This window comes from Vicugna pacos, unplaced genomic scaffold (assembly GCF_048564905.1).
Source record: "Vicugna pacos unplaced genomic scaffold, VicPac4 scaffold_19, whole genome shotgun sequence".
Classification (NCBI taxonomy): domain Eukaryota; kingdom Metazoa; phylum Chordata; class Mammalia; order Artiodactyla; family Camelidae; genus Vicugna; species Vicugna pacos.
The window spans coordinates 68270639-68283395 of NW_027328740.1; the positions used below are offsets into that span (position 1 = coordinate 68270639).

The following is a 12757-nucleotide window of genomic DNA, read 5'->3' on the forward strand; positions in this document are numbered from 1 at the left end:
TGGTTTTCACACGTGGTAACAGAAATCTGTATTTGGGAGAACTCCAGGCCTCATGTAGTCCTTGGTACAGAGCGCCCACTGAGCTGATGCTTGAACTGGGAAAAAAGCACAGCAAATGTTAGAATTTCCACTATGATTGAGACTTCAAAGTTTCTATAATCTCTCTAGCCCACCTTAAGTTTGGCTGCACCCATACTGGGTAAATTGGTGGAACTCCATGTTATGGTGATGTAGAGACAGGGCCTTGTATGCTTCTTCTCTTTCCTTTTTCTAACACTCATTCTCCTGGGCCTCCCAGATCTTCCCACAGTGGTGCCCAGGGCTGGCTTGGTGCTGCACTCAGGCAATATTTGTTAATAAGGCCCTTTCCTCATCTCTTCTCAGCGTCCGTTTCCTTCTCTGCACAATGAGACTGTAGACTAGATAAGTGCTTTTCAGTTTCTTTTAAAGCCATGTTTCCTTTGAGAAACAGAAAATGCAAATCTCTCCTCCCATCCCAACCGTTTAGATTTTGATACGTCCTCCAAGGAGTGACAAAGTTCTTTGTGGAAAACTGATGTGATTGTGATTCCAGGTGGCACAGAAAAGACTCTTCAGAGATTTATTGCAGGGAAAGGGCAGGAAAGGGGCTGTATGTCACACTTTCTAGTGTGAGCAGTGGAGAAGGGGATTGTGTTTAAATACGGTGTCTGATGTGGCCTCTCTCTAATCTTGCACAATGCGATAAACTTCTCTCCCTCAGTTTCTTCATGTGTCAAGTTGGGGTGATAGTATTTTAGGGCTTTTGTGAAACATTATACACATAATCCATTTGTGTCTCGTTAGAAACAAGAGCTGCTAGGTCGTCAGTGATTTCTTTAAAAACAAAAATCTTGTCCATAGCACTCAGTCTGTGTGTATTTTGAAGTTCCTGGAGGGTGAGTGTTGAAACTAAAGTCCATCGTCGGACAGGTGGCCCATGGTTCTCTGTGCCCCAGATTGCCCCCTCCCTCCCAGTCCTCTTACTCTCAGTCCAGGATGAAGTTCCCTTGTAGATTTACACAGAAGTCTTGTGGAAATGGCATTTCATTTTATTGTTTCACAAAGAGGGGCTGCCATCATGATCTCTGTGGTCAGGTTTTGGTGAACTGAAGGCTATGCAATTGGGGGTTTCTATTTAATAAAAAGAAAAATAAATTATAAATACAAACTTATACCTAGGTTGGTGACAAGGGCTCTTGGAAGTGGGGACCACTAGATTTGTTGGCTTCAGGTGCAGTGGCCTCTGGCCACGTAGACCCATCCTCGTGTTCTGAATTTGGAGGGACCAGTGGGTTCAGTGGGAAATTTAACTGAATGTATCTCATGGTCTAGGGATTGTTCTATTTGTGCTGTGTGTTCCTTATTTGAGACAGTGAGCTCATTTAACCTCAATATCCTCTTTAAAAAATTAGACTTTTAATTTTGTGATGTAATGTAGATTCCCATGTAGTTGTAAGAGATAATATGGAGAGGGCCTATGAACTTTTTGCCCAGTTTTCCTTAATGGTTTGCTCTTGCAAAATTCGGGTACAATTCATTACTGACTCACTAACCCTTTGAAGTTTGTGTTATTGCCTTCATTTCTACTCATGATTAAACTGGGGCATAGAGAAGCACACAGGCCTGCCCAGGTCACCCACATGGTTAGTGCAGAGTCTGGTGAACTTGGGCTTGGGATTTCTAGGCAGTACCACTATGATGCTCTATGGCAGGTAGCAGCATTCACTTTGCTTGTTTATTCATTCATTCAACAAACATTTATTGAGTAACCTCTGTGGGTCAGATGCTTTCATAAGGTTATCAGATTCTTCAGCAGTACTGAGAATAAGGTAAAGTTTTCTTTTTTTTAATCTGAGAAAATTAGATGTGAGAAGTTATAACCCCCACCAAAGGTAATATAGCTCATAAAGGAGCGATAGTAAATTTCTACAGTCCCCCCTTTTTATGCAGGTGGTACCCTAGGCATTTTACATTTACAAACTTGCATAATCCAGATATATTCTTGTAAGGCAAGGTTTTTTTTTAATTGAAGTATAGTCAAGTTTACAATGTTGTGTCAATTGCAAGATGTTTTTTGAAATTTGAATTAAAAAATATTTTTTGAGGAGGGTAAGTATGTTTGTTTATTTGTTTCATTTATTAAAATGAGGTACTGGGGTTTGAACCCAGGACCTCGTACATGGTAAGCACGTGCTCTACCACTGAACTGTACCCTCCTCCCCAAGGCAAGTTTTCTTATCCATTATTCTGCAGCTTAGGAGTTCAAACAAATTGGAATTGAAATCCTGATGTTTAGATCCCACTGTGGTTCTTTTCTCTATATTCTGCTTAAAGGGATTTGGAAAGCCGTTCCTTTGTTCATTTCTTTATTCAGCAGTTTTGAGCACTGACTTTGCATCAGGGTCTGGCTAGGTCTTGGAAACAGAAAACAAGAAATGACTGCTGTGCAGGCGCAGCAAGCCTAGACCAAAAGCTGGGTAATGTGATCCGAGCTACACTAGCCATGTGCAGACGCTGAGGACAAACTGTACCCCCGGCTTTGCTTGGGCTTCCCTTGCCTTCTGGCTGGTACACACGAGGTCACCGCAACCCAGAAGGGCGCACAGCCCACAGCAGAATATGTATCTCGATCTCCTATCCCCTCTCTGCAGGGGCTGCAACATGAGCATCCCTCACTACGTGCAGTGCGCTGAGAAGGACCAGAATCTCCCCGTGATGTTAAAAGCCGTTGGAATTATCTCAGAGGAGAATTTTTTTTGCATCTATAAGCGAATCTCCTTGGTGAGCCAGATCAACCCGTGCGGCTCCCAGTGGGCACTCTGTATCCACTATAGGCACCACTATGCGCCCGAGAATGAGTGGAGAAACTTCCAGACCCATTGCAAGGTCGTGGGCCTTGTCACCATTACCGACTGCCCCTTGGCCAAGGCCTTCGAGAAGCTCCACGTGCAGAGGAGCTGTATGGCACCTCGTTAATGACTCTCAGCTCTTTGTCTTTGTGCTGTATGGGGAGGTGGCCGAGCAGACGCGCACCTACGTGGCTTTCAATCTACGAAGCCTGCAGGCTGGTGGAGAAGAGGATCGAGGACTTCACTGGGTCACTCTTCATCATTCTGAAGTCCAAGTGGCTGAATAGGGCCCCCAACAAGTCTGGAGACAAGATCCCCCTCCTCTGCACCTTGTTTGAGAAGGAGGACTTCATGGGACTGGACACAGAGAGCAGGTAAGTATACCTATAGGACCGGCCACCCTGGCTGTGTGCCGGATTGCTTCCCTACATCCAGGAAGGGATCAGCAAGGAAGAACGCTGTCTTGTAGACAAGGGTGGAGGAAGGTGCAGCCCGCCAGTTTACAGACATTTCAAAGTGAATCCCCCTTTGTTTCAGAGAGGTCCTTTTATGGTTAGTGTGGACACTTCCTCCCGCTTTTCAGCCAGGACCACTGGTGGGACCCCTGGAGTTTCTGTCCAATAGAGTAGCCACAGCCACTGATGCTAGGAGCGCTGAGGAGGAGGCTGGTCTGAGCTGACATGTACTGTAGGTCAAATGCACATCAGATGCTGAGGCTTGTCTAGAAAAAGGAATGTATTCTATCTTGTTACTTTCTATATTGATTACATGTCAAAATGATAGTATTTTACATACAGTAGAATAAGTAAGATCGGTTCTTAAAATCATTTTCTAATATTTGTTTTTTTGTTTGTTTGTTTAATTTTTAAATGTGGCAACTGGGAAACTTTCTTTACATGGATCTCATCTCATTTCTGTTGGGCAGCCTGTCCTGGGACAGTCTCATCCCTTTGCTTATAGATGAGATGCTGAATCCAGAGACGCAGAAGGAGGCGCTGGTTGAGCTGCAGCTGGAGCCGGTGTCTGCTGCCTCCCAGGCCCAGCACCTGCACGGCTCAGGCCCTCTCTCCCTGCCCGACAGCCACCATGCCAGGTTAGGACATCAGAAACACCGCCAGGGAATTCCGAATGAACTCCTTATGCAGGGAATGTTGTGTCACGGAGTATGGGACAGAGCAGGGAAAGGTTCCTCCTCACTTTGCCCCTGTGATTAGGTCAAAGGCCTCACTTTGCCTCGGAAGTGCAGACGAGCTCTTCTGGGCAGCCTACCCCCTCACCCTCTGCTCTGTTTCCCCATGTGTCTATCTTGCTGTCCCTCGGGCAGTAAAGGTTGAGATGCCTTTGCCGAGAGGTGGTTCCACTTTGCTGGGGAGAGTGAGGCAAGTTGTGTACCCCCGGCCTACGGCCTCGGGCTTTGAGTCTGGAGAGCGCTCATGGCGGTCCCAAAGGTGATAGTTGGAGGACCTGGCACGTGCTGCCGGGCCCGCTGTGGAGGCGGTGCTCTGTGATTCTTGAACATACCTAAGATCAGATCCTACTTTCTGGTTGTTGGTCAGTTGGAGGAGAAGATGCCAGAGAATTGATAAAAAGAATGTCCAGTCCAGCCCTGTGAGTGAGAGGCACAGGGGACCCGAGTCCCACCAGCGTGTGGTGCCTGGCGAACTCTGGATGAATTTTCAGTTCCTCCCCGGACATGCCTCTGTGGCTTAAGGAAGGGGCAAGGCATGTCGTGTCCATGATCTGTACTTGTCCTCACAGGGCCCTGTGATCTACATGTCCGCACTCCCCTTCTGCTCCTTGGAGATTAGGTGGCAGGTTTAGGAGCCTGGGCACTGCTGAAGGCACAGCTGCCAGCACCGGGCTTCTCCTAGACTGACTCCGTTCACTTCACCTGTCACCTCCTGCTGATCCCCCAGGCGTTAGTCAAGGTAGGTACATCGGTGCAACATAAGCAGGGACCACCTTATCCCCCTGCACATACTGGTGGGTGAGCAGTGGAAGCCTGGAGCCCTGCCCCAGCCCCCTGGACAGTGCTTCCTCTTTTGTCATAAGAGGCACTGGTGACATTTTTGCTCAGCAACTGCTTGGCTCTGAGTCTGTAGACCCACCAGAGAATGCCAGCTTGTTTTTGCATTTTGAAGTCTGCCCTTGGGATTTGGCGGAGTAGCTGGATGTGTGCTTAGCACATAGTGGTTGACACTGTCCCCATTGTTTACCAAGAACCTCGTGTACCAGGCATGGCTCTCGGCATCAAAATACAGCAGCGCATTAAACCTCCCTCCAGGTGGGTCTGTCTGTTTTGGTACAATAAGCGCCCAGCCAGCATCTGAACGTCAGTGAGTTAACGCGGCCAGTGAGCTCGGGTCAAGCACGTTCTTCTCCAGTCACTTTTACTCCATTGTTGCTTTTACTATTCCACAGTCATTAATTTATAAAGCAATGCTTTGGTGCAGGATCAGAGCCTAATTCTCTCCTGCTACTCTTGGTGGCAGTGAGTAAAACTGTCCAGCCTGAATTGCGACAAAATTTTGTAGCTCAAAAGCTATCTAGATGCATGTAGGTGGAGTTTTGGTTAGGGGAGCTGATCACGTTGGTGTCCCCGGCAGCGCCGCTCCCCACAGTCTCCTGCCTTCCTGGAGCAGGAGGTTAGTGTGGGTCTCACCGTCCCGCGTCCCTGGCCTCACACACTCAACTAAGCTCTTGTACAGGCTGTCAAAGTCATTTTTGTTCTTCTGTGTTTCTAATTTTCGCTTGTTACTCTTTTCCTTTTTCTTTTTTTCCTTTTTCTCTTGTACTGCCCAGTGAGGATGTTGTTGTGTCTGAAAAGGTGAGATGTGCACACCCTGCATTGGAATAGCCAGATCGCCCTCTGTGCAGTCTCCATCGCTTTAAAAAGCAAAAACATAACAGCTCACTTGATTCATGTATTATCCTAGTCATCTATTTATTTTGTAAGTTTTTGGAATATTTGCTTTCTTAGCACATTACCCACTGGTGTTTGATACCTGTTAAAATCCTTGCTTTGAGGAACCTGTTTGGTCCTCCTTATATTTGGTGACAAATGCACCCTTATTAAATTTGTTTGTTTTCAAGAAGTGAGATGCGAATTGATTTAGGCTGCTGCTGAGGGATTCTTTTCATGGAGTATTTAAATTGGAAAGTCAAAGTCTGCAGCATCTTGCTTGATTCGGGCTTTTACACAAACGTGCTCGGCATGTAGTTCCTGGCTGTCGCTGTGTGACGTGCGTGACGGCGTTTCCAGGCCGGCGGTCACTGGTGAGGAAGTGGCCGGCTCGAGGGTGAGCAGCTGCAGGGGACGCTGTTTGAGGAAGCAGTCACTTTTTTTTTTTTTGCATTCAACTTCCCCGTGCCATTTAGTTTACTTTGCCTTCATAAAGGAGCAGTATCGTGTCTAAAATCCATGCCACTCTTTTGTTCCCTTTAAGAGGCTGGTTTCTCTGAGTGTCAGGAATACATGGCCTTCTCTGAAGAGGCTGGCTCACCTGTATCTGGTGGACAAATGGACCGCTAAAGGGGACAGTAGGTTCCACTCTGTTTCAGCCAGTGGGCATTCATAGCCGGGTCTGTGGTTTGCCTCAGCAGCCGTGCTGGCCTCCCTGCACCGGCGTTTATTTTAACCCATGTTGGCAGTAAATAGCTGACTCCGTGTCTGTTGCAGCTGATGTCCACCACTGACGGCCGTGTCGTTAGTTTGTGGTAGTGAGACACCAACACCCCAGTCAGCCATGAAGGAAGATGCTTTGGCCGACCTAGGACGTTGCATTCTCACCCCCACCATGATTCATCTCACCTAGGGGAAGGGTTTGGCCACCACCATCATGCTGACCATGAGGCCTTGTTTCTTCTTTCATGCTCTGGTCCAAATGTCGACTCTGCGTTTTTCACTGACTTGGTCTCGTTTGAGACAGATCAGAATTTCTGAATGAGTCCATCACATTCTGGGTGGGGAACAGAACAGAAGTAAGTGTCGCAAGTTGAATGAGTTTAGGCTGTCTGGGTTGGCAAATGCAGGGTGGGATCTGTGATGACTGGGCTGTGCCCTGGACACAGGCCTTTCCTGTGGCTCCTGAGAGCCCAGGGGTCGGAGTGAGAACATCCTTGCTTGGGCTCCTACATCCTCTTTTGCTCACTGGCAATTGTGTCTGCTCACTAGGAGCTCCCCAAGACCTCAGGCCCTTCAAAGCTCAGACCACGGACAAACCTTGAGTCCCTTCTCCTGGGCCTCCTTTGTGAGAATCCAGTGCCTTCTGAGGTGACCCGTGCCAGGAGATGCCTCCCCCTCCAGGGAGCACCCTTCAGAGGACTGTGACTCACTGCATACTGCTGTGAGCTTGTGGGGTTCTGGCTGTGGTCCCTGCAGAACCAGACTTGAGATGGGCTTAGCAACGGAAATAACAAGACTGATTCCAGGGCAGGGCCGGGGGGAGGGAACAGGGGAAATTTAATGTGACCTCAAACACCTAGATGTGTGCTGGGGCTGTTACTAAAATGGGAAGCCTGGGAGATACCTGCCAGGAATCGAATTCCAGAGTAAATGGTGGACATGAGGCATTTTTTAGATGCAATTTTTCATCCAAGTTAGGACTTCAAAGAGGCACTTGGTTATGTGACCCTGGGGATAAGGTGAAGGTGCCGGAATAGAGATACACGTTGGGATTCGTCCTTCTTAGCTGGTGTTCACAGCCTTACATGTGGGTTAGAACTTCTCCAGAGGTGCAGATTGAGGGTGAGGGAGGGCAGGGCTTTGCTTCGGTTGGAGGAAAGCCCAGACCATGCAGCTTTGGTGTGTCAGTCAGTGGCGTTTGCCATTTTCAGAGCAATGCCATTTATCCTTAAGGGGCCGGGTTGTGGGCAGGGCCAGCCAGGAAGAAATCTGAAGGGAGGTTCGTGGCCACGTGTGTGTCTTGGGACGTTGCAGAGTCTGCAGGGTCCGGGAGGGTAGACTACTCAGAAGCTGGACTTGGAGTGGGGAGTGGGGAGAAGGTAGTCACACTTACTTTTGAGGGAGGGAGGGAGGCCTAGGGAGTACCCACCCTACCGGACTCGATTTCGTATGAGCAGAAGGCAATCATACAGGATCCGAGATGAAAAGGGATGGGTGCTGGGAGGGGAGCCAACATGGAGAATGGTGCTTGGACTGTTCTAGAATAGTCTCCCTGTATAATAGAGTTAAAACAACCCAGACTCTAAAGAATATTGATGGTAACTGAGGAGGAGGCAGTTTTTCTGGCCTCCTAAGGGTATGTCATGTATCCGGGGATACACAGAAGAATAGGGAAGTCTCTTGCGGGGGCTTGATCCTTACCAGAGGCAACAGTGCAAGTTTAAAGGGAGATAAGGGCAGCGGAGGGAAACTAGCCAGGCCCCGTGTCAGGTACCAGGCGGCCGCCCTACTTTCGTGTTGCGTTCACATCCATGCCTCCCAGGTGTGCGGTGGCAGCCCCGTTTTGCAGATTGGGAAGCCTTCTCAGAGGGTTTAAGGAATTGGTCCATTTAGCGGCTAGTAAATGCTGTAGCAGGATTCAAGCAGGGCCTTGTCAGACTTCAAGGGCATGTTCTCTCTACTAAGTCCTGTTGTACCTGGAATGGTGAAGTGAGTCAGTTTCAGAGCCTTTCAGAAAAACTACGATTTAAGTGCCTCAGGAGTGTTTCACAAAGCTCAGCTTTCTTTGATGGTTTGGAAGCACCGCAGTGCTTTACACCCTACAGATGTAAGGTTTTACTCTTTTGACGATGACGTGGTTGCAAATGACATACAGGTGCAAAACCAGACTTAGCAGCTTCTGAAGGGAAACTCTCCAGTTCTCCCTTGATAGGCTGTCTTCCGCGGGATGTAACTCTGCTGCAGCTTAGGCCTGAGGTTTTCGTATGGAGTGAGGGTTTGATAACAAATGTTAACATAAAACGATCAGATGGAGAAAATCGACGTTGGCAATTTATTTTTGGGTTTCATTAGAAAAGATGCATTGTTGGTTAATAGCCCATATAACGTATGAAATTGAGTACAGAACATTGCATTTCTTACTTTCTATTTAGAAATGTGTTCTATTGTAAGGTTGTCTGCTTTGAAAATTCAGCTCAGACACTAGGGCCCCTGTCAGTGTGTTGGTGTGATTACATTTACACAGTGCATGTAATCTGGGCTTCCTCAGCCCCAAACACTGCAGTGCAGAATCATGGGCTGTAGCAATCACTTAGTTACACAAATACTTCTGAAACTATATGATTCCAAAAAAAAAAAAAAAAAACGGAGAGAGAGAGATTGCCTTTATCAAAGTTCTTTGGAATTTAACAGCATACTGTTGTTGAGCAGCTCTGGCTTGCTTTATATAAGAATATATACATTTTTTTGCATATAACTTGGTTCTTGGACTAAAACACCAAGCTCTTGCTTTCCATGAGCCACAAAAATCGTAGCCAAATGACATGTATGAAACATTTTATTCTTTTTTTCTGAGAAAGGATCCTTAAATTTGGGACTTGGGCTCAGATTTTGCTTTTTGCTCTTCCCACCCCTCTAGTCATCTCACTCCTTTTTCCCACGTGGCCTCCAAGATGTCATGATCTAAAGGAGTGGGTGGACAAACACCAGTTGGTTGCCATGCAGTGCTGCTGTAGAAGAAGCCCAGCCAAGAGCTAAAGGGTATTATCAGAGAGGACTTCCTGGAAGAAATGGGCTCTACATTCAGTTCTGAGGACAGACTAAGAGTCATCCAGGAGAAGGAGTCAAGAAGGTGGCTCATGTGGCAAGTGCAGCCCGGGCAGAGGCCTGGAGGCTTGTAGTTGGGGACTCGTGGAGACTGCCCTCTGTGGTCCAGGGTGGAGGGTGCCCTGCTGGGGAGGACACTGGAAAGGGTCTGGGAGGAGGGCTTTGGAGGAGCTTGGGTTTTACTAAAACTGACACAGGAGGCAGTGAAGGCTGTCAGCAGGAAGTGACCCTCAGGAAAGGTACTTCTGGTTTTGCTTCTGATATTCTACAGAAAGAAGGGCCGGGACGGGCGAAAGCAGGTATGTCTCTCCCTTTGAGACCCACCCCGTCATTCATTTATTTATAACACGTGCACTTCTGAGTGTCTAGTGTAGAGAGGGTGGACCCACATTAGTAAGCAAAATGCATTAGCTTCTTGGGAGCTTAGCAGTGTCAGAATTTGACTTAGCCTAGAATGTTCTAGGAACAGAGGAACAAAGTGGGGAGGTTGGAGGGAGGGAAGGCATCCTTGGGAAACAGTCAAAATGAGCCTGGAGGCAAGTGGGAAGTAGGAGCAGGTCAGGGGGCCCCTGAGGTCACTGGGGACCTGGGTACTGAGGTGAGGCTGGGCAAGCAGGGTCAGGGGTGGGGCTAGAACTCTACCAGGGAGCCTCTGAAGGGTTTGAAGTGGGTTGATGTAATCAATTTTGTGCTTTGGGAAGGCTGCCCTGGCTCTGTGTGTGTGTATGTGTATGTGTGTGTGTTTGTAGCGGGGAAGAGGAGGAGGGTGCCACCAACTGGCGGGGTCATTAGAAGACCATTCTCAGGCTGGGAGGCGACCAGTGGGAGAGGTGTGTCTGGGCTGCTTGGGGACGGCAGGGGCAGTGTGTATGCCGGATTTCCTTATGGGGCGGGCTTGTCAGCGGGGCCGCTCTAGCTATACTTTGTGGCTGGAAGAAAACAGATGGAGGCCGCCAAGTGGACTTTCTTCTCTCCTTCCCTGCCTTGTGTGATGATCTTAGCTCAGCCAACATATGGAACAGAAGAGCTAAGTTCCAGGGTAGCCCAGGATTTTGTTGCACTCGTTCGAGTGAGATCAGATAGGACATAAGTTTGTGTTCAGATCTGCATGTTCACTTAGCTAGAAACGTCCCGTGTTTTGGATTTCCACAGGGGTTTTTATTCTTGATAAAAATTGCTTTCTTGGTGAGAGGAAATTTAATACAGCTGTGGTTTTTCTCAAAAAGAAATCATATCTTTTAAGAAATATAATATTCAAAAGAATCGGAATATTTAAAAATGATAAAGTAAGATTTTGGTGTAGTTTCTTTGGTTTCTGAGTTAATGTGGAGTTAGAGCCTTTGCATTACTTAATAGCACATACTTGTCAGTATTCAAAGAGCTGTTAGTGGGCGCACCAGGCCCCACCTCTCAAAGAATCGCTAAAGTTTTCTCTAAAATAGTGAAGTCATAAAGCTATTCTTTGCAGAAGCGAAACAGTTGGTTTATAATCTGCAGCATAGCTCCCTTTATAAAATAATAATAGGATCAACATTAAGAAAGTGGAAGATAATTGATTTTCTTTTAAAGCTGAAACATAAACTTTCTTGTGCTAATGTTGCAACTGGAAATTTTGAAAAGAAAAATCCTACTCTAATAACACCTACGTGGAATACATATATGCCTTTCACGTTTGTAAAGTAACTGCCCAATGGTTTTTGAAGTCAGGACCATTACACCACAGATACTGGCAGTGACGGTTGCTGGTTTTCAATGGAAGAACCTAAATTTGTCTTCTTCGCTTTTTTTATTTTTTGTAGTGAGTGGGTTGAGTAGTGCTTTGTCAGTATGATTTTGGGGCAATTTGGGGGCAGAAGTCATGCACCAGCAGTGAGATATTTCCATGCATTTTACTTTCTGAACATCAACAGGGCACATCTGGGGTTTGTACCTGCAGGCTGGGATGCTGCAGCACTCCCTGATCCATTACCGTTATGTCCTGGAGCTGCTGCAGTCAGTGAATTGTTTTCTGTGTCTTGGAGGTAAGGTGGTCTGATGCAGATGATCAGATGTGTACTTAAAGTACTATTAATTGAAATAAGAGAAACCTAGAAAAATGGCTCTAACAATACAGGATAAGGGAGAATTGTCTGAACTGCTTAAAGTGTGGAGTCTTCTCAGGTGACTCCCTCACAGTGATCCCTTCCAATATCCGCCCCAGCCCTGCGCGGTAGACCTGCTGAAGCAAGCAAGCACTTTGCTCAGAAACGCAGTGAATTTCCTTGTGCCTCTATTGGTTGGCTTTTTTTTTTTAAAGCACATCTTTCACTTTGTTTAAGTGCCATCCCTGCCAGTCACCTCTTACACTCATTCTTCTGGACCTGGAACATACATAGCTGCTGAATGGATGAAGAGAATGTAGTATCTCCATGTAGTGGAACATTATTCAGACGTAAGAGTGAATTAAAAAAAATAATAAAAGCGAAGATGAAAAAGGCCTCCTGCTCTGGGAAGTCCACCCTGACTTTTCAACCCGCCCTTTTCCCTTTGAAACCCAATCCCTTATACTCCACTCTACTCTTTTTGATAGTACTTACCACCTTCAAATAAACTTTAACATTTTCAAAAAAAAAAAAAGACAGAGATGCTGATACCACTTCAACATGGACGAGTCTTGATAACAGCATGTTAAGTGAAAGGAACCAGACACAAACGGCCACATATTGTTGATTTCAGTGATCTGAAATGCCCAGAAAAGGCACGTGCAGAGGCAGAGAGCAGGTGATGGTTGCAAGGGGCTGGGTGGAGTGGTGTTAGGGAGTGACTGTTAGTGACAGGTAGTTTCTTCTGGGGTGATGAAGTGTTCTGGAAATAGATGGTGGAGAGGGCTGCACAACCGTGAGTGCACAGAAGGCAGCTGAGCGCTGTCTCTGGGAGTGCCTGTTGTTGGGGCGGCTTTATTTTGTTCTCATCCTGCAATGTGAAGGGTCATCTTCTGCTGTAGCCGTTCTACTCCTGTGAGTGGTGAGGCTCAGAGACTTTGCAGAGTCATGTTTCTTTTTTCCCCCTTGCTGAGTGTAGGCAAAAAAAGTTTAAGCCTGAGAAAGTGCTACATCTGCAGATATGTCTTTCGGGCTTGTATGGTGTAAAAATCTTGAGAGCTTTTTAATCTTTGAGG

At 46.9% G+C, this 12757-nt stretch overlaps 1 protein-coding gene across 1 annotated transcript in view; it reads left to right on the forward strand.

The window, feature by feature from the left end:
• Positions 1–2726: 2726 nt before the first annotated feature.
• The window catches only part of LOC140693127 (trafficking protein particle complex subunit 9-like), a 1110112-nt gene continuing 1100081 nt past the window's right edge, over positions 2727–12757 (forward strand). The window contains exon 1 of the mRNA XM_072957192.1: positions 2727–3244. Within this exon, the coding sequence (XP_072813293.1) occupies positions 2997–3244 (248 nt within the window). The 5' untranslated portion in view covers positions 2727–2996. The remainder of the gene's footprint in view (positions 3245–12757) is intronic.